This window comes from Micropterus dolomieu, linkage group LG03 (genome assembly GCF_021292245.1).
Source record: "Micropterus dolomieu isolate WLL.071019.BEF.003 ecotype Adirondacks linkage group LG03, ASM2129224v1, whole genome shotgun sequence".
In the NCBI taxonomy this organism is placed as follows: domain Eukaryota; kingdom Metazoa; phylum Chordata; class Actinopteri; order Centrarchiformes; family Centrarchidae; genus Micropterus; species Micropterus dolomieu.
The window spans coordinates 25467451-25488821 of NC_060152.1; the positions used below are offsets into that span (position 1 = coordinate 25467451).

The 21371-nt window shown below is 41.5% G+C and overlaps 1 protein-coding gene across 2 annotated transcripts in view; it reads right to left on the reverse strand.

Annotated features, from left to right (window-relative positions):
* The window catches only part of zhx2a (zinc fingers and homeoboxes 2a), a 29384-nt gene that overhangs the window by 4938 nt on the left and 3075 nt on the right, over positions 1-21371 (reverse strand). For both annotated transcript variants that reach the window (XM_046043974.1, XM_046043973.1), the window contains exons 2-9: positions 9696-10235; positions 8517-9236; positions 7537-7749; positions 6618-6881; positions 6057-6272; positions 5768-5852; positions 5357-5542; positions 2807-3219 (exon numbers count right to left, since the gene is read on the reverse strand). In XM_046043974.1, the coding sequence (XP_045899930.1) occupies positions 2807-3219; positions 5357-5542; positions 5768-5852; positions 6057-6272; positions 6618-6881; positions 7537-7749; positions 8517-9236; positions 9696-9794 (2196 nt within the window). In that variant the 5' untranslated portion in view covers positions 9795-10235. The remainder of the gene's footprint in view (positions 1-2806; positions 3220-5356; positions 5543-5767; positions 5853-6056; positions 6273-6617; positions 6882-7536; positions 7750-8516; positions 9237-9695; positions 10236-21371) is intronic.

Below are 21371 nucleotides of genomic sequence, written 5' to 3' on the forward strand. Positions count from 1 at the left end.
ACTTGGTTTATGACCACATACCTACAAAACTAATGATATCAGCCTCACCTGCACAAGTGCTAATTAGCAAATGCTAGCATGTTATCAAGCTCAGTGGTGGAATTTAAGTACATTTACTCAAACGAGACCTGTACTTAAGTAAAATTTGAGGTACATTATACTTGTAATTGTATACTGCAATTTAGAGGGAAATATTGTACTTTATACTCCTATGTTTATTTGGCTGCTTTAGCTACTGGTTACTTTACAGAAAAAGATTTCACACACAAAACATACAATCAGTTTATAAAATACAATGGCCTGTTACGGATTAAACTACCTAATAGTATATAATGCAGTTATATACTGTCAAAATCTACTTACACAATTATGGGGTCGTTAGGGCCCGAGCATGAAACATGCCTATAGGACCCTATTGAAATGCAAGGAATTATTATTTCATGCAATTAATTGCATTTTTGGTGGCCTAAATTATGCTCGAAAATTCACGAAACTTTGCACAAAATTAAAATGTTGCAAAATTTTACGTATTTTTTGATTTTCATGTATTGGCATGGGAAAATTAGGTGATGCATGAATTATTTTGAGCAATGGTAGAGAAGAGGTATCAAAGAAATACAGCACACTGCATTTTGCTAATAATACATGTGACATTTTCAATGAAGGACTTTTACTTGTAATGGAGTATTTTTATACTGCAGCATTGCTATTTTTATTAAAGTAAAGGATCAAAATACTTCCACCACCTGTAAATATGCTAAACTATGATAGAAAACATGGTTAACATTATACCTGCTAAAACATCAGCATGTTAGCTTTGTCATTGAGAACATGTTAGCATTTAGCTTAAAACAATGCTGTGCATAAGTACAGCCTGAGGGCAGATTGTGGTCCAATCAGCAAAACGGCCTCTGGAGGTGGTCAGGGACACCATGATCACATGGACGCAAATGCATTTTCAATCACATACACACAAACTACTTGGGGAGAAATATGTACCGGTCGCAGTCTTCGGCAAATAAAATCCAAAAGTCTGACAGCACAGACAGGTGGCTAGCCAGTGTGTCCATTCTGTGTTATGCATAAACATGCTCAAACAGTGCCAATTATTGATCGTGCTGATGTTTTTGGTGAACTGATCGTGTCCGTTTATGAATGTGAACTATGGCTGGACAATAAAAGAATAATCATCGTGATACAATTCTTCTCAATAACAATATAAGAAATGTTCAATAAATATTTGATTTAATTCATTTGAATCATGAACGTGTTTGTCATGTTCTGACCATTAAGAAAACACAATTAACTATCTGGTTTCTTCAACTTTCTCTCAGGAGCAAAAATCAGCCTTTAAACTTATAATAATAAAAATAAAGATTTGACATTTATGGTGAAGTTTTTAATCATTTAACATTTTTGGCCATATCACTTTCTAACTCATGCACTGATATGTTAAACTCAATATAAAACTATTAAAATAACAGAAAAGAGTAGCTTACACATTATAAAGAAAGGTAGGAAGAAAACGATGCCGGACAGAACTTAAGTTTCACTTTAACTTTGCGGCTGAGCAAATACATAGGCGCATTGCCAAAGAGAGGGGTAAACATGGATAATAGGAAAACTTATCAGGGTGAAAAGAGACACTTTAGAAAGCTATTTTAATCTGTAGTTACAGATTATCTTTTGGACCTGCGCAAATGAAAGGAGGATGTGATATACAGTTGTATGAGCTAGAACAATCGGATCTTCCTCAAACCACTTTAACTTAAACTTGCGTTTCCCAATCTTGCAGCCATGACTGACAATGAAATATGACATGCAGCCAGACGTCTGCAGCTAACAGAAACGTAACATAAAAGTTATATTAATGGCAGGGTCTCACATTGTCAAGTACAATGCAATGTCAAAATTTTTTTTTTTATAAAAATCATACAAATACACGCTAATTAGGCGTTTTAGGTGACCAGCCTTAAACGCACCATCGGCAAATTTAATACCTACAGAAAATTTAGGGTAAATTTAAGACCTTAATTTCCCAGATTTTATTTTAAGACCTTTTACAACTTTTTAAGGAGCCGTGGGAACCCTGTCTTTGTCATGTTTAAAAATGCTTTATGTAATTTATTCCTACCTATCCTCACCCAGTTGACATAGCCATTTAGTCATAGTCATATTTAGCAAGTCGGTTGAGAATTTTGTTTAAAATCCTACAGATTTAACATAATGTACTATGTGGGTTTAGGTGATACTTAAATAAATATTTAAATGCAGTTGAAATATGTGGGTCATCATTAACTGACAGCCGGTGTTTGTTTAATGTGTTCATAACAAAAAAAAGTACTGTTGCTGTTCAAGAGATGTCTCATGGATATATGTTCCATTTATAGGCCCTGTAATCCTATGGGATAGTGCTGTTGTCTAGACACAACACTACTCAAGTGCCTTCTCTTTAGTTTGTCAGATCTGACCTTGTAGTCACCTGCTGTCTATTCCACCTTCTAATATTCAACTATCAACAAATCTCATCATCAAGTGTCAGTCGCACAGCTTTTCCTGAAGTACCAGGACAGTACCTTCTCAAGATAAATCCATTTTAAAAAACATCTCACTTCAGATTGTATTAAAAAATGTGCCATCTCATCAACTAATCTCTTTACAGTCACAACTAATTAATGTCATGATTAAGTAGCCCGTCTTCAGTACATTCAAGTTCTAACTTGTGTCATATTTTAATACACTGTCATCTAGTCAGCCGTTATGTTGACATGTTTTTGCTTTTTTATTTTATTTTAGGTTTTTTTACCTCTCTGAGGAGGGTGAGGGAGCGGCTGGTGATGGGAGCCGGGCTCGTGGAGGCCGACAGGATGGGAGGGTAGGGAGAAGAGGAAGAAGACGAAGTGAGGATGGGAGGTGATGCCGAGCAGGAGAGGTTTGGTGGATGAGGGGAGGAGGCTGCGAGCACAGGAGGGGAGGAGGAGGAGGAAGAGGAGGAAGAGGAGAAGACAGGCGGACGAGGAGAGGAGCGTAGAGGTTTCCCGTCCTGCTCCCGATGAGAAGCCCCGTTCAGCAGCGCTCCCGGCCGGTCTACTCTGTCCTCTGTGTTCTTTGAAGCCATGGTGAGTAAAGCCTTCTCCATGTTGTCCCTCAGCCCCCTGCGCTCTAAAAACCAACAGTCCACCTCCGTCTTGGACAGCCTGGTCTCCTGGGCTAGCTGGTCTGCAGCAGAACAGAGTTCAGTGGATCAGATCATTTTTTTTGTAAACCTGGGAATTCAGCCTCTCCAGGGGACTTAAAAATGGACTCATTAAAAACATTTCTGCTATTCCTGTCACGCAGGCACCCACCAGAGACGGGCCTGCTGCTCCTTTGGGGTGAACGAAAATTCAGTCACATGCTGTGAACTAGTATAAATAGATGAAAACACGACTGGACTTCTTTAAGTAATTTTAACGTCCAAGTTACAGAGTGAGAATATTGAAATTGACAACCCGTTGCTAATTAGACCAGCTGACCCTCACCCAGTGTATCCTACTGCAGTCACAAAGTTTTTACTACATAGTTTAAAAACTCTATAATATATATCTACTCTGGAATTCAGAATGTGAACTGAGCCTAAAAATAGATATGGCTGACAAACCAATTTTGTGCTTCATTAGCTACGAGCCTGCAGGAGGGCTGTCTTGTGTTTCTGTAGCCAAATATAATGTGCCCCCATCAAACATAGGCATTTAGGTCTAGAGCGGAGACCACCAGGAAGTAAGTAAGTAAGTAAAGTAAAGTAACACTTGTTTGAATGTACAGATAAGCATCCAGTACATGGCAGTGGTTTTCAACACATTTAGTAATTCTTAACTGAAGCGGTTAATGTTTTAAGTCATTTTGATCTTTGACGTTGTTCACATGGTACATATAAAACCATATATGTAGCACATAGTGTTCAAGACAAATTGAACTTGAAAATGAATAAATATTATGTAGGGCTCGACCCGAATATTCGATCGTTGGGTACACATTTGATTTCTAATTCTGAGATTTGAATATTGAGGCCCCCCCCCCACGCCTGACCTCCGCTCACAGCAGTGAACGTAACGCTCCAGTTCACATCAAAGGGAAAACAAAGCAAAGCCCTCACCTGTGTGGGAGCACTTTAAACTGAGCGATAACAACAGCAGTGTGGCAGTTATGGTGTTTAATAATTTTATAATAATTGCTTAATTTCATTAGCCTACAGATCAAAACATTGAAATAGCCTAATCAGTAAACTGTAGGCTACAACAACATAATGAACACATTTAAATAATTATATTAGGCCTATTATAGAAGAGTAGTTGACTATAATAAAAGTTTAAAGTGCATTTTTCATAATAACGTGTTGTTTTAGTCCTGCTACTGGAAATAGCGTTAACCCAGTCTGCTCGCCCAGGATCCCCACCAGGCTGAACTATTCCCTTATTCTACTCCGGACCTGCTTAGTTTCCCACACTCTGGACTCTCAGCTACAGCTTTCCCCCTGCTCTGCACAGCAGCCACCATCCCAGTTTGGTACACACCTAATCTTCCAATCTAACTTGCTCCTCCCTGGCTCAATATCCGATCCCTTCGATAAACAGCACTAAACATAATATCCCTCTTTTACCTAAGTCCTCCGTCTCTTAGTCACGTGCTTGGGTCTACTAGTTTTGGTAATAATAACTTTCTGTTTCAGTTAGCCTATGCTATGAGAATAAAGGATCTCACGCTCACACCTCTGCCCCATCTGATTCTCACTCACTGATGTCATTGCCGGGACTTATTGGGTATTTCCTTTTTTGCTGTTTTGCTTCCATCTATGATATATATAGCTGTAGCTCATGAAATGACTTCAACAGACGTTTAAACAATCGGCATAACACTAATGTTGAGCAAAGCTCAGAAAATGACATTCGGGCATTATGTACAACGTATGTCTAAAGTTCTATTACTTCCCGCTGGTACAAATTAAAACCACAGAATGTGAACAGAGATATATTTTAGTGCTAATCTGTATTTTACAAATTATATGATGTTGTCTTTTAACTGATTACTTCAAAATTGCCACAGCCCTTGATATCGCTTTTTCTTCAAAGATAAATCAATAACAAAGTAATGTGGAAAAACCATATCAGACACAAATTACTCTTCAAAGATTTCTAAAATTACATCTACTCCTTCTACCTCATTGGAAAACCCAGAATCAAGGGAGACTTTAATGCTTGCCCCCCTCTTCCACCTCTCTTACGTGTTATATCCTACGAACCAAAATACGAAGGAGGCAAACACCAAACTGTGACCAGAGTTTTGCGAAAAAGTAGATCTGCTTGTAAGAAGGCTGTACCTAGATCTGCTTCTGTTGGAGAGCTGCTTCTCTGGAAGCTCTCCTCCAGCGCCTTCAGCTGCTCTGATGATTTCCCCTTCACCCTCTCCAGCAGGGGAAACTGGCTGGGGACTGCTTTCTTTACAGGACCATCTCTGGGTGCTGGTGACACCTCTGCTTTCACCAGCACTGGAGGTGGAGGCACGCCTTCAAGAGAGACATACACAGAGAGAAGAGACTTTACACAGCACAAACAGTGCTTACAAATCATTATTGATTACCGACTTGCTTTCTAACTATGCTCTGTTTTTAGCAATTAAAACCCACCTCTGAGAACCAAAATAAGCTTTAAACCCTACAAAGAGACTTATGATTAATCACAGTCGGGGTGTTTTATCATTTTAGATGTGTGGCACTGATCACACCACATACCTTTGAGATTAAGGAGCCTCTGTTCACTGAACCACTTCTTTATCTCTCCTCTGGAGAGCCCAGTGGTCTCTATCAGCCTGTAGATCTATCAACATGAAATGAAAAGATTTATTTTTATCTGTGACAGTAGTGTGTTTAAGATAAAAAATTTAATATGATTAAATAGAAAATGACTAAATTAGATAGTAAAAGCTGCTACAAAAATGTCAATGCCAAAAATCCCTAAAATTAATTTTGACCTAATAAGGCATGGCACAAAAAAAATGTCATTTCACTCACTTATTCTTACCTCATCTTCCTCAGGAAAAGGACACTGTGTGTAGCTGGACCTCAGTACTGATAGCTGCTCAGCTGTTTTATTGGGGTCAACGGTGAAACTCAGCATCTTGGGTGAAACCAGTTTGGATGTGACCATGGGCGCGGAGATGGTTTGAATGATGGAGGGTCGCTTACTCTCCGCAGCGACCACAGGAGAGGCCAGGGGTCGTTTGAGCGACTGTGCCACCTGTGATGAACATGGTGGAAAGTTTGACTACCTTACATCAGATAATCAAGAGAAATCAAGCATGTCGCATGAACATTTTTTCATGAATTGATGTTTTCTCACAATTTATTGAATTTGTGTAATTCGTCTGCCATACTTCACTAGCAAACTGTTCACCATTCTACATCAAAATTCACATCAGGAGAGGTGAGATTTGTTCAGACTCTACCCGTTAATATTACACTAGATGGGACTGAGATTCAAACTAGCCACCTTCTTGCCAACTCTCTGCCCTTGCCAATGCTGTGACCCACAGTTGGATAAATACTTCTTTAACTTGTTTCATTTCTGCCCCATGTTTTATACCTGGTTAGCCACGGTGAGTGCCAGCGGTGCGCACGTGACAGTGGAGCCGTTAGCTACAGGAGTGAGCACCAGGCTGGTCTGTCCCAGGAGCTGACAGGGGAGGGACTGCAGGACAGAAGCTGCCGTCTGCATGTGTTTGGAGGCTGTATTGGGGGTAGACGGGTGGGTGGACGACTGGGAGTTGAGCTGAGGTGCTACCACGGTGAAGGTCTGAGGCACGGAGGAGATTGTGCCGTTGAACATTTTCTTCCTCGCTTCTTCCACCTGTCGTAGAAAGAAAATACGACTTATGGTAATAAGTAAGACATCACCTTTATGTCTCGTATCTGTAGGTATGACTGCCAAGCTGCAATTTTGGATACAATTATAACAAAAATTATAACTATTTAACAATTAGAGTTATTATCTGCAGTAATTGTTTATTTACAAAAACAACAACAACAACTACTGACAACTAATTTCACCATAATTTAATATTGACTTTGCAGGTCTTTAAGATTGCTATTTGGTTGTTTGTTGATGTAATAAAAAGTAAAAATTATGTATAATTTAACAACAAGGATCAGTAATCAAGCAAAAGCCCACAACCTGATCAGTGGTTCTTACAATAGACAATTAGCTTACTTGTGCTTTGAACTATAATTTGCTTTTGAGGGATATAACATGAGACAATGCATAGCCAACTTAATATGCAGTTTAATATCTCAGTATTTTGAATATTAATGCACGTTAATTAAGACATTTCAAACAAATAAAATGCAGTTTCTATCACTATTATTTTTAGTGCCTGGGAAAGCAGCCAATGCATTATTTGAGCTTATGGATTTTGAAAAAAAGACCTGATAAAATGCACTAAACCACACTTGAGGTAAGAGAATTGAAAGAGTGCCTGAAATGTTATTATTACTATAATTCCTACCTCCTCAGGAGACCAGCTAATGCCCTGTTTGAGCCTCTGTGTGGTGAACCAGACTTTGATTTGCTCCTCTGGATGTTTTGAGGCTGCGGTGAGCCAGGAGAGCTCAGCCTGCGTTGGGTATGGGAATTTGTTGAAGGAGGAGATGAGTGTCAGATTGTCATCCAGCGAAGGATTGTATTTGGTTGTGTTGAGGGGCACTGCGATCTTCGGCACCTGAAATGATACAGCCATGGTGACTGAATGACTATTCTGTTCCCAAAAATAACAAAAGCATCAAATTTAGCATGGTGGATATTAATAAACAGAAATGGTAACATTTATGAGTCTGTAATTTCCTTACAATGTCCTAGGAAGATCCTGAACAGAACTATGAAATTAGGTAACATTTAAGGAAAATTATCATTTCCTTGAAAAAAAAAATAAGAAGCTAAATTTGAACCCAAGTAAATATGAATGAATGATTCATGTATTATTGTATGCTTGCCTTGGAGACAAGTTCCTTATTTTTGCATGTTTAGCTGACAAGCAAAGGGGGGGGGAATCTGATTATTCCAATACCTCAAGAAGTCACCATCAGTCACCGCTCACCACTCCCCATGTAAGCGCACACTTCTCTTCTTACTTCTAATAAACCAGAGGACTACTACGACTACTACTTCTGCTTGTTTTTCGTAGGTATTCAACGTAGTCATGAAACACGCTCTGTAGAACAGTTTGACCGTTTTTAGCTACATGACGGCGTAACATGCTGATGTCCATGTGAGGAGACCCGCGGTGTATGTAGAAATACAAATGGCACATTCTAAGGTAATAAAAACAAAATGGTTGTTTACATAAGGTCTTTATACACCACTGAAAACATAGTTTTGGATATTATATTGCATTTCTGTCAATAGATCCTCCTAAATATTACACACTGAAAAAAGCGTACAGGCATATTACATAAAAGATAATCATATCCTCCCTCCACTGTGTCCTACCTGGGTATAGTTTAGAGGCCGCTGTAGGGAAGGCATGATGTGAGAAAGGCCGTCTGCTTTGAGTAGAGTCGCCTCGGGGATGATGACCGTCCCGTTCACGTTGACCGCTGTGATTGGTTTCTTGGCCAGATCGGATGTCAGTTTACACATCTGGGACTCTGTCCGTTTATTATCCGATGACATTATTTTTGGTTTACCGATCTTGACTGTGGCGGGTTTGCTGAGTGGCATAGTGCCTAGCTCATCCCCTTTGCCAGAAATGGCACTGGAAGTGTTGTAAATGACTGCATTGTTACTGCAGCCCTCTATTGTCTGTTCCAAGATTGTCTGATTGTTCATTTTGATGCGTTTGAATTTAAAGTTGCTCTCCCCTGGGTGACACCGTTCGTTGTGTTCCGTCAGGGTGTCGAACTTCTTTGTGTTGAAGTTACAGACAGCACACAGGTACAGGGGGTTGAGGATGACGTTAGGGTGGTTGGCGTCGACATGTTCTTTGAAAGTGTTGAGGTTCTGTGTGGAGAAGGGGCAGTATTTACACTCATAGCCCCCCTGCTGCCTCCGCTGTGGCTTGGAAAGGTCTGGGGGCTCGGCTGCTGGTTTGTCTGGAGCTGACGGAGGGTCCGAGGCCTTGCCCATCAGGTCTAATTCCACAGAAGGCTCTGCCTCTGTTGAGAGATCTGTTTCCATAAGCCCCTCCTCCGTCTGGTTCTCTGTTGTTGTCTGATAGAGAAAGAAGTCGGTTTTCAGATGAAAAGGACACAACTATAAATGGTATTTTTAACCCTGTACACACCAAACACACAAATATATTAATTGCGTTTGCATCATATTCATGAAATTAATCCTTCTGAAATCAGTCATTCACTGAAATATACAGAAACAAGTAATGTATCCAAGAAGAATTTGGATCAATTAAAATGACAAATTAAAATGCAGTATAATACACAAATCCATTTTAAAGTTACAAAGAACAAGAAATTGTTCAAACATTAAATTATAATTTGATATTAAAGGGTTTTAGTTCAATCATAGACATAACGTGGGAGTATATTTGTAACTATAAAAACTATTTTACAAAATATAAAAATATAGAGTAGTTCAAATCCTTCAAATTCGAAAGTATGAATTATGTATTTATATTGTTCAACCGAGTGCTCTTGCTAGACATACTGAAAGTACCTCCATGTCGTTTGATTCCTCTGCCTCGTCATCCAGCTCCACCATGGTCTGCTCCGGTCGGATCATACAGGGGGTGGAGGCCTTCCGTCGACTGGACATGATGACGGAAGATGCTGGGTTTGTCTGGGTGGACTGCTGTCCTCACTTGGTGCCTGTGGTTGGCCAGTGATGATATAAAGGAGGCTGAGGTGCCCAGGGTGTAAGACTACTGTCACAGAGTGGCGGATGGACAGACAGTATAAGGTACTGAAGAACAGCCAGGAGGACTGGCTTGTAGTAGGAGCCAGATACAGGCCCGGGATCGCTTTTATGTTAAAAGAGGCAGCCAGCACAGGACAGTTTCTGGGACGGGAGTGAGCAGCCAAGGCGTCTGAAGAACGGTCTTCCCCTGGGGTAAGGTTAGTGCCTGGAGAGAAGAGGGCGGTGGAAGGTGAAGGTCTGGTAGGGATGGGACTGTTTTGGTGCAGTGCAGGCTGGGCTTGCTGACAGTGTCAGCTCCAACGCTGGCCGACCTCCTGGAACTGCATGACAGGATGCAACCTGGATGGTAAAAAGACGACAAGAATTAGACAAAGATTAGAAAAAAAAATGATTATTGTAAACATTTATTTGGTCTACTTATATTCAAACCCCTTTATTTTAACCTTGTCCTTAAATTCCTCTTCTGCTATTTATGACATAAGTGCATTTAAGTAAAACCAGTGAAGGGTCACAGATCTCATCTGGATTGATATGGTTAGTAACACAAGTGACGGAAATGAAGATGGAGCAAAAAGTTTGTATGATGTATGCAATGACTGTACAAAAATCAATTTAAAGCTTTGATCCTTAATATTTATTTGGGAAAAAATGTATAGAAATTTAAATGTTTGAGACAAGAGATACGCAAAGGAGAACGAACAAACATGGGTAAGGAAAAACCATAGAAAACCATTTCAAGGGTACCAAACAGGCTGGTTTGAGGGCGTCAACATGCTAGGTTATCTAAGCTCAGCAGTGTCCTGAGTGGATCTGCAGACTCGCCACCCAAAAGAAGCAGAGTCAAACAGTCAGCCGGGGAGAGCAAAAAAATGAAAAATAATCAAAAGGAAGCTGACAAACAAACAGTGCTGCTGCTGGAAAGAAAATGTTTCCTATCCAACACCCCTAAGAAGAGCTAGGAAGTATAAGAAGCTAAATCACTTTACACTGGAGGTCTGAAAAGGCATTCATCAGTATTTAATGTCCCATGCTGATGGAGGCGAGAAACAGTGTGTAGAGACAACCAGAGTACATGCACCCCTTGACTGGACCAGCAAACCTGTAGAATGTTTCTAAAACCGTACACAAATCTTGAAGCAAAAAAGGATATACGGCAATATTATCAATGATCCTTAGTGTTGTTTATCTCAGTGTACAGGACACAACTTCAAATGAATGAAAAAAACCTCAATGGAGGAGGCAGATGTGATGAAGAAGAGACAATAGACGAGCTACTGTATAAGTTGCACAAAAAGGCTGATTGTGAATATGCATGCTTTAGTGTTTTACGAAAGTAAAATGAGGATCTTTGGGTTTTGGACTGTTGGTCAGAGAAAACAAGCAATATGAATATAATAATTTGGGCTCGCACTACTTTCTGACATTTTGCAGACTAAACATTTATGGTCAAAATAATCAGATCAATCATTAGCTGCAACCCCAAGCAGTTGCATGTTTAGGGAAACAATCTTTAGCCATATGAATTTTGCCCACTTCCACCTGATTAGGGCTGCGACTAACGATTACTTTCATTGTTGATATATGTTGCAGCTGCACCTTCACTGGTAATAAAAACAACTTAGCTTCATGGACCATTTTCTGTTAGACAAGTTTTACAGAAGGACTCTTCTAGTGTCTATTTATGCAGTGAAAACTTTCGCCATCATAGTTTGGTGACATTGATAACATAGATGCTATGCAAATATATGCAGCTGACAGGTCTGCGGCTGTCAGTACGACAAGTTGTCCTGAGAAATATTGACTAATCATAAATCAGATCGTGCTGCCGGGGTGTGAATACAGCAGGAAAAAAACAAACAGACAAAGCAGCTTCAGATACATATCTTAAAAAGCCAAGAGCAGCTTTATTTGGGTTCTGTGAAGTGACACCTCCATCAAGAAAAAGCAGCAATGAAAAGCTGAGGGACAGCGAGCAGAAGAAACTTTCATAGGGTGATACTCTAATGAGACAGGAGAGAGACGCTTATCTGCCTGAAAAAAGTCTATTGATATTCTGGAGGCCTCACGCTGAAGCTTCATACTGATATTCACATGAGTAAAAATCCAATGAGTCGATGCAGCAGCGGTGCTCTTCTATCAGGATATAATGAAGTAGCACAGAGGACGAGGGGAAAGTCTAAACCAAAAGCTTCTTCCAAATTAAAATCTCCTGTACACAACACTCCTCGAATGTGTGATGCTTATGAGTAAATATTGACAGAAGAGAAACAAAGGGGGAAAAGGGGTAGGGCAGCAGTAAATATGTGAGAAGTAAGTCTCTTCTGTCAGCACAGCAGATTAGGACTGTACTTTCTATTCACACCAAAGTGTCACATACTTAATGTGGGCCTCTCCAACAGCTACGCATTAATCAAATGGCACTCCACCCTCCCAGGCTCGAAGGCTGTCATTCGCTAGTCGACGCATTGTCCCGACACATCTCAACTCCTCGAACAACCCACTGAGGCGTCATTAGGATGCAGACTCATTACCATGGTGTCGCTATGGAAACCATGGACCATAGAGCTGTAGCCAAGTAGCTGCTACATCCGAGACAGCGGCTGTATATACACAGGGACGACCCGGCTGCATGTGGGACTGTGTTTGGGGTTTTTAGAGAGGGGGGAAAAAAAAATAGAAAAGCTCTGGAAAACCAAAGGTCTTGCAGAAATAACTGACAGGCCACGTGCCTGGAAAGCCTGGAGAATCCGATTCATGCAGGATGCAGAGTGGTGTGTGGTGCATTTGTGTGGTTTCATCAGTGCCGATGGGGAAGGAGAAAACTATAGCTAGTCATGAACTGCACATAGAAGATATTTTAGGTTTTAAGACCTTCTGAGAGCAGACGTGGTGTGAACTGCAGTGCAGTGTACTAACTCACTATGCACTCACTATCACACAAGGCTGCCTCAAAACCAACAACATAGCCGACATCTGGTAAGAAGGAGCTGAAGAAGCATCTGTCAGCTGCGCCTGAAGTGCCACTATACACGACCTGCCGAACCCCTGCAGCATGACTGCCGACACGGCCTGAACACTTTCTGGATGTGCCGATGGGCGACAGTGGCTGGAGGAGGATCTGTCTGTGAACCAAAACGGAGAGAAAGCAACGAGCTGTAGCTGGACTGTGTTACCTCCTACTGGTGTGTTGAACCTACACAAGCAGAGGGGGAGAGGATGAGCAGTTCCATTTATGCAGCATCTATATTAGTAAGCTGTAAACACAACTGATATGGCTCACCAATGTCAGTGTTGTCAACTCGTTGCTCATAAAAGCTGAAAGTGCTACATTTTCTACAAGTCACTGGATGACATCAGACGCTGGTCTGTATGTTGAATGAGTGTCTGTTGAGTCATTTATAGAGAAAGTGTTCACAACATGACAGGTTTTTTGAGCAGAAGCTGACTCAACAACATCATCTTACACAATATAAAAACACAAACAGCTCTACCGTCAAAGATGTCGCATTTGAGTTAAACTCGTGTGCGCTGACTATCTCAAACAAAGAGAAAAGCCTGTGCAAAGAGTTCTGAGCACTGAGGACACACTGGCACCAAAATCCTCATGCTCACTCTATTCCCATCATTTCCAGTGGAGGAGGGAGGGGCCGCTCTCTCCCGCTGCCTTGACTGGCTGCTTGGGAGCACTGAATGCCATCATGGAAAAGATAATTGGTACATTAACAACAATGGCAATGTAGAACTCCATTTAAAGGGTCGCTGGGGTAGCCTTTATCAAAATAACTTGTATAATAAGTTTATAATCACAATTCTAATAGGATCCGGACTCAGATAGAAAATAATCATTTGGTGTCCTTGAGAGAAGAATTTTATTATGGAGTTGTTGGGCTGTAAACATCTCAGCTGTGGAGCTGAAAGAAACTATTGTTTCATATTGTTAGTCAGCCATCTGAGCCTTTTCACATAATTATTTTCACTTTCTTTCCAGTACAAAAACTAAATCAACTAATTGTGCGCTTTGCTCTCTAGCTTGGCTGCTTTCGGCAAACAGTCTCTCACCTTTTCGTTAGTGTCTAACCTAGCCAGCCAGTTAGCTTCTGTGTGCAGAGTGAGCTCTGTGCCGGAGCCACAAACTCCCTACTGTCTGGATGCTCATTAAACTTGTATGAATGCTCAGCCTGGCAGCCCCTTGCCTGCCCGTCTGTCTGTTCGCCTGTTGTCTGGCTGTCTGTCTGATTGGTGCATTATATTAGTGGAGCAATCTTTCCGCAGCAGTTACCTTTAATGCTGCCAGGCAGCAAATACATTTATCAGCCCGGGCAGTAATCAGTTTAGGCTACGCACTGGCATACATACTAGAGAGAACACTGGAAATCAATACAAATACTCTGTACCACAGAGTCTGTCTAACATATGAAGACAGAGAGATGATCTAAAACAGCAGAAATATAGTAGCGCTATAGGAACGACATCTATCCAAGCAGCAGCGAGAACAGAATGAGACTGAACAGATGAGTCACAGCAGTGTGCTCCACTCAGCTCCCATTTCTGTGTACCACTAATGTAATCTCAAAGTGTAGCAGGGGGAAAATGTGACTCAGACTGCTCTCACAACCTGGAGTTTCAGAAAAGCATTATGGACTTGTGCTGATATCCTCTGTTAAAAACCATCGATCTGAACCAAATCACTCATCCAAAATGTTCATATGGATCACCATGGTAACCTGCAGTACGTGCGGCTCAGATGTTAAGGTAAGAGGTTGCAGTGCTGTTTTCACTGAGACAATAGGCATACAAAAGCATGTGAGGTTAAAGGCTTGCCCGTGCTTCATGCAAGGCAACAAGCGCACACAATGCTGATATGATATACAGTATCTATAAAATGACTTAATGCAGCCAGACTGAGGTGCACTCGAGTATCTTGCAAGGCCATGCACTGCCTGTAATGTGAAACAATGTGTCTTGTGGCACAGCTCTCTCCTGCCTCCTCCTGCAGCCTGATCAAAGATCCAGCCGAACAACTGGCAGATTCTGGTGGGGTTCACTGTTGTTGCTTTATAATGAAGAGAAATGAATGTGGAGACACAGCCAACCGAGTGCCAGAGTTTTTCCAGGCGTGCCTTCGTCACTAAACACAAAAGGCATATGAATGGCAACCTCTGCGGCTCCTGCACTTGGAAGCCATGCGTGAAGTACAAACCAGCTAGTTCCACTAGAGCTCTGAAATAGCTAGCACAGGACAAGAAAGCAGCACTGAAGCTACAAGCTGCAGAAACACTAACAGTGACATGACTTTACACTAACATTAAAACTTTGAAGCGCCGTCGCACACTTTATATCATGACTGACAAAAACATATTTCAGTGCACACACACTGCTTCATTGGCATTGCTGTGTGGGGTGTGTTTCTCTCTCTCTGTCCGTGAGTGGGTTTCCCTCCTGACTGCTTGTTCCACAAGTCAGCTACTGCAGAGGGGAGGACAATGTGTGTGCCTCTCTCTCAACTGTGTGGGTGAGGAGAAGCTCTGCCACCATTAAAACGTGTCCCGGCAGGGGTGGGAGATGCAGAATTTCGGACCGTCGCAGAATTGATTTAAATCTCATCATGCCGCTCCTCTAGAGCAAAGCAGTGCTGCACTGTTTGAGAGCTTGGTATGTTCTGCATAGCAACAGAGCAGCGCTACTTTTGCTGGGCTGGGAAAAGGATGAAAATGTTTTTTACTAGGTCAATAGAGCCCATCCTATACTGGACTACTGAAGTCATCACTGATTGACATGGAGTACAAAAAATGGCAACAATATATTGGACTGTTTTATTTCCTTTTTTTCACATAAACAAAACATTTAAAATGAAACTTGTTGCGGGGGCTTCTCTGTAGGGGGGGCGCTAGTAAGGCATTTTGCCATGCCCATGTGTGAGAGCCATAAAATATGTAATTTTCCGCCCCACCTGACGTGTGTGCAAAGTTTTGTAAGTTTTTGAGCATGTTTAGGCCGCCAAAAATGAGATTCACTTGCAGAAAAAAAGAATTCCTGGAACTGTTAGAACTTTTGGGGAATAAACTTATTCGCTCTCTTGTTGAGAGTTGGATAGGTTTATACCGCTCTCATGCCTGTATGGTAATTACACAGCTGTAGCCAGCAGCTGGTTAGCTTAGCTTAGCATTAAGACGGTGGGAACAGTGAGAGGTATCAATCTTCTCTTCAAACTCTCTGCTGAGGCAAATACACAAATTTCCCAAATGTCAAAGACTCCTTTAAAAATCTGAGTTATTGAGGAATTGTGACCAAGATATATAACGAGTTGGACTTTCTTACGGTTCAGAAATAATCTTATCAGGTCTTTCTGGCGGCTAACTTCTGCATTTGTTCTGCACTTACTTGCTGATATATCTATGTCTTATAGTGACAAAGCAGATCTCTCTACATGCTCTCAATTTTAACAAGATTTGGTCACATCAGCACATTTTCACTTATCTGCAGCAGGGGTTCTTAGCCAGTCTGGCAGTCCGACCCCTTTTTGAGGTTGAAAATACTTGGCGACCCCCCCATACGCCCCCTCTCCATTCTACTCACTTAATGGGATCAATGTTAGCTAGTTATCTTCACATTGCCTTTTTTAAATTGTTATTGTTCTTTGACGTCTTATAGCAGTTGGCATTACCGCCACCTACTGGATTAAACAGAGCAAAATATTTATCGTGTCCACCCAAAGTGATTCCATTCACAACTATTGTCCGCCTAGTTATTTTTAAATAATTTTTCTCTATTTTGGTGTCTATAGTGACATTCTCGTGACCCCCCAGGTTAAGAACCACTGCTCTACAGTATTCAGTCTACTACAGTCGCAGGAACTGGTTTTGCAATATCACACACCCATCAGCTTTTGTGACGAGCTGCCAAACTTTCACACAGAAGTTACAGATCGGTCATCACTGCTATGACCTTATTCGATCTACGAACATTATAACAGACACAGTGGCCTATATACAGTATGATGGAAATACTGTTAAGCAGGCTTAACTGCATCCGATCAAGAATCCAGTCTTCTGTTTATTCTGGTCCATGTAACATTGAAAACAAACACACACACACACACACACACACACACACACAGGGCAAGCTATAAAAATATCCAAGTGTCACCCACTCTGCGGCTGATGGCTGTGTTACTATGGTAACATTGTAACCAACAGACAGCGTGTGTGAGTGTGTGCTTGGATCCAGAAGCAGAAACCCACCAGAGGTCAATCAGTGTCACGACAGCAGAGATGTTTTAAAATCCGTCCCTTTCAGCATGATGAGAATTTTTCTTCATATAATTAGCCCTGCGCACATTAACAAATCTTTTACATCATTAGCGTGTTAGTATAAATACTCAAAGTGACTTGTGTAAGCCAGAGAGCCTAGGGACTACCTCCTCTTCTGAATGTATTTCCAAATCACTGCTATAGTTCAGCAATAAACTGCTCCTCTCTTTCGCTCTTCCTAACGGCCTTGTGCACATCCACACTGATAACAGAGCTTTACTGTCCCACAGAAACACCTTGTACCACAGCTAAAAATGCTCGGTTTTTGTTTGGGCAGGGAAACTGAGTTTTTAGTTACAGTAAATGCACTGTGGAACACAAGTGGAGTAGGGCAAGTGTCATCTTGCACCCAGCCAGCAGCCTGTAAATTAGGTCAACAATGACAAGGGTCAGAGGAGGGGTTCTGCTAAACTTCAGTCCAATGGTTACTACATTGTAAACACTGCAAACGATGCTGCATTATAACACAATGTGATGTAATGTTTTGGGTAAATATTTATATTGTTGTGTACTACAGTATGTATGGTACAGTCTTTGTGCAAATGAGAAAGCCTGGAGACTTTGTGTTTGTTAGCGTCTCAGTGAGCATTTAGTGCTCCAGCGTGGCCAGATTTCCAACCTGTCAATCTCTGGCTTCCCTGCAGTGGGTGTGGCTTGTGAATAGTCTTCAGCCTCTCCTCATTGGTGTCTCGCTGGCAGGAGGGGCGTGTCTGTGCTCTGCCAGCGGCTGACGTGGTGCAGTGCATACTTTTTAGTAAGCTCCCCCCCCCCCCCCCCCTTTTAGTTTTTTTCCCAAACTTGAAATTTGGGGAGGACACAGTGGGATGGGAAAAGGGGAGGTACTCTCCATACACACACACACACACACACACACACACGAATGACCTACACAGACACAGATTGCATGCAAGGGTATCAAACTAACTTTTTTGACAGTTGCGTGTCGTGGTTGCTCAGAGTTTCAACAGAGCATTTAATTTGTCAGCCGCAGAAGTTCTGAAAGACTGCAGTGGCAACAAGAAATGAGTCCTCCGACTGGTGGAGGAAGCACACGGGGTAGTTTAATACATGCTTACACACGCAGAAGCACACCGCTGTACAAACTGCTGTGCACCCATGGACTTAAATAATAATCAATGCAGCAATGAAACAGTCAAGTCTTTAATAAAATACACAGCTTATGAACGGTGCACCCGCTCTCTCTCCCACACACAGTTATCTCGCAGTCTGTCGATCCTAGGCCGTCTCTTGTATCTCATTCACAATGCTAAGACATTCAGTCACTTGTGTCTCCTTTCTTTCCTTTTGTCACGCTCTGGCTCTCTTTTAGCATCTTTGCTTTTCTTTGCGACGCCTCCAGATTGGTTGGATTTCAGATAGGTTTAAGTACCTTATAATTCTTGATATTCTACTGCAATTTTCAGTTCAGAATTTCAAGGGCACAAACTTGTGACACCGTCTCCAATGGATCAGCAAAGGGGGGCGGCTTGCCTTTGTGGACACACAAAACCATCATATGTAAGAGCGTCGTGACCTTTTGTGCGCTTTACCTGGAAATGTTGCTGCTTGTGGTTTCCGCTAGGGCTGTGGTCGAACCAACCCCAAGTTCTGAGCTATCAAATCGTGTTAGGGTGCACGTGGGGCTTAAGTCTGATCGGCATCTCACTTCTGTCTTCCTCTCGCTCATGCAGCGTCATTCAATTGTCTCTTCCTCTTTATCACTCGTCTCTCTCAGACATCACACATACTCTCTCATACAGTGTTGATTTCATGCTCCCTCGGCATCTGTCCCTATGTAACTCTTCAGCTCTCTAATTGCCTCCTTCCCTCCATCACGATCTCCCTCTCAGCCCCGCCTACAGGTGATGAGCTCATCTCTGTGGTTGCCTTAGTCACTCAACACCACGTCTGAGAGAGGACCGGAACAAAAAAACACCACAACAACAACAAAACACTGGAACAAAGCACCGCGTAGATGTTGGTGATGTCATCGCAGAGCCGGGCTGTGCACGACAGGCCGTGATGACAACAACCTTCATCCTCCAACCCACGATGACTCATTCCAGTGTTTCACCCGAGAGAATGGACAGTCATTATATAGCTCGGGGTTGGATGTGGAGGTGTTATGTGCAGTCAGGATAGGCTGGACGTTCCTGATGATTGAAATTGTTGCGTCTCTGTAAAGAATATTATAAAGAGTACAGCCTAGACCGTGCCCTGAGATAGCTTCTGTTATGATTTGTACTATATGAATAACATGTTACTGAAAAACAAAAACTTCCAAAAGGTCAGGTGGCACGACTCTAGAAAGAACAGCCATATATCTCTCATGGAATAAATAGATGTGAGCACAAGACAAACGCACAAAAATATAGGGCCAATAAACTGATACTAAACAAGTAGTCAAAGTAAAGAAGGAACATGGGCTTATGGTTCACTGTGATATACTCCTATAAAATCAACAACAACCCCATTATTATTATTATTATTATTATTATGAACAGCTAGGGATTGCGCTAATGTGTGCCATTGTGACGACCTCTGTGTGCCCAACTGTGTCTATTAAAAAAAAAAAACCCTAACAAAATAATCTAGGTTAGCATGCTTAAGATCTTTTAGATTTCATAGGCAGTGTGAACAATTATTTTGTGAGTTACCCAAACTACAAAATGAACAGGTGGCTGTTAATGGTATTTAAACCCGCATCGCAACCCTGTACTCGTTTCTGCTGTTCACAAACAACAGAATGACAAGTCTGTTGGGTCATAAACAATTAAGTAAAATACTGATCGGTATCTGTCAGTGGCGGTCAAGCACAGATGAAAGGAGGATAACTTATTTTTCATCCACATGTAGCCTAATTAAAAACTTGATTAGTTATACATTATTATAGGTCTAATAGCGTTATAATATCTATTATTTTTCTATTTGTAATACTAACTAGGTGTATAGCTTTCACAGTATTGTTTATTGTAACAAAAGGACTCATTGGGCTGTTTGACGCCCCCTCAGGCAATCCTGGCTCAAATGCTGGACACCTTTATCGTTAGCCACAAACACTTACACACCACAAATATTTTCTCCCACTGCATAACAACAGGACTACCTGCCACTGCCCGCTTTAATTTATTGAAACAAACATCATTTCTCAGTGTTTTGCTGTCAATCTTCTGCTCCAGGTTAATTCCAGCAAGCAGTCAGAAACTGTGTCAGACAATTCCATTAGCTTCCATTGCTAGCGTGATTGACACATGCAACATCTGGCGGCATGATGACTGTCAACAATCACTTCTCACCTGTCATTTATCCAAATGATATTTAAATGTATTGTTCTGTTTTCGCTGTAAGACCTTACCAAATGGTTTCTTTTTAAATGAATTTGACAGACTGAGTCTTGTTCGCTTCCATTTGACTACAGTAAATGAATAGACGTCTCTAGGAACAAACAGAGCAAATCACCTCACAGCTGGATGTTTCGGCTGCGACATTCAAAGAGTTCACAGTACATTGAAAAACACAGCATGGTTGGGCAAGACTGGAAAAATAGGTGATTCAATGAGGGTAGATTTATTTTTTATGCCACCTCGTCAAAAAATAATAGCTGCCAAACTCCTCACTGTAAACAACCCAAATTAAATCTCTCTCTCATAAAAGCTCCCTTTACTAAAATGCTCTCTCTCCCTACTGCCGTCACAGTGTAGTGATGACTGAACAATCACTGAAGTTATGGTGACATCTGTGCATTTCTGTAATCCCTTGTGCAATACTGAGAATAACAATTTCCCCAAAAATATTTAAACACAGGTTTAATCTTCCAACTGTCAAACTGTAAAAACAATTCAGTAATGTTGAGATATATATATATATATATATAAATAAAAAAAATCACCCTGGGAGTTTGAGGGTTCTGCACAGTATCTTAGCTGTTCCTAGGACTGCACTCTTCTGTACAGAGACCTCTGATGTTTTACACTATACTACGCCAGCTACCTGGTTACACACTTACACACTTCCTGCCTGCATCTTACACCCTGCTGTTATGTGCTGTACTGTCTCAGGGGCATCCTTGCACAGTCTGCACCTGGGGTCCTGCCTGGTGTGATAGACCTCAGCCTCTATTGATCTTGTACTGAGTGCCTGTTCCTGTGCCGCCATGATTAGTGCT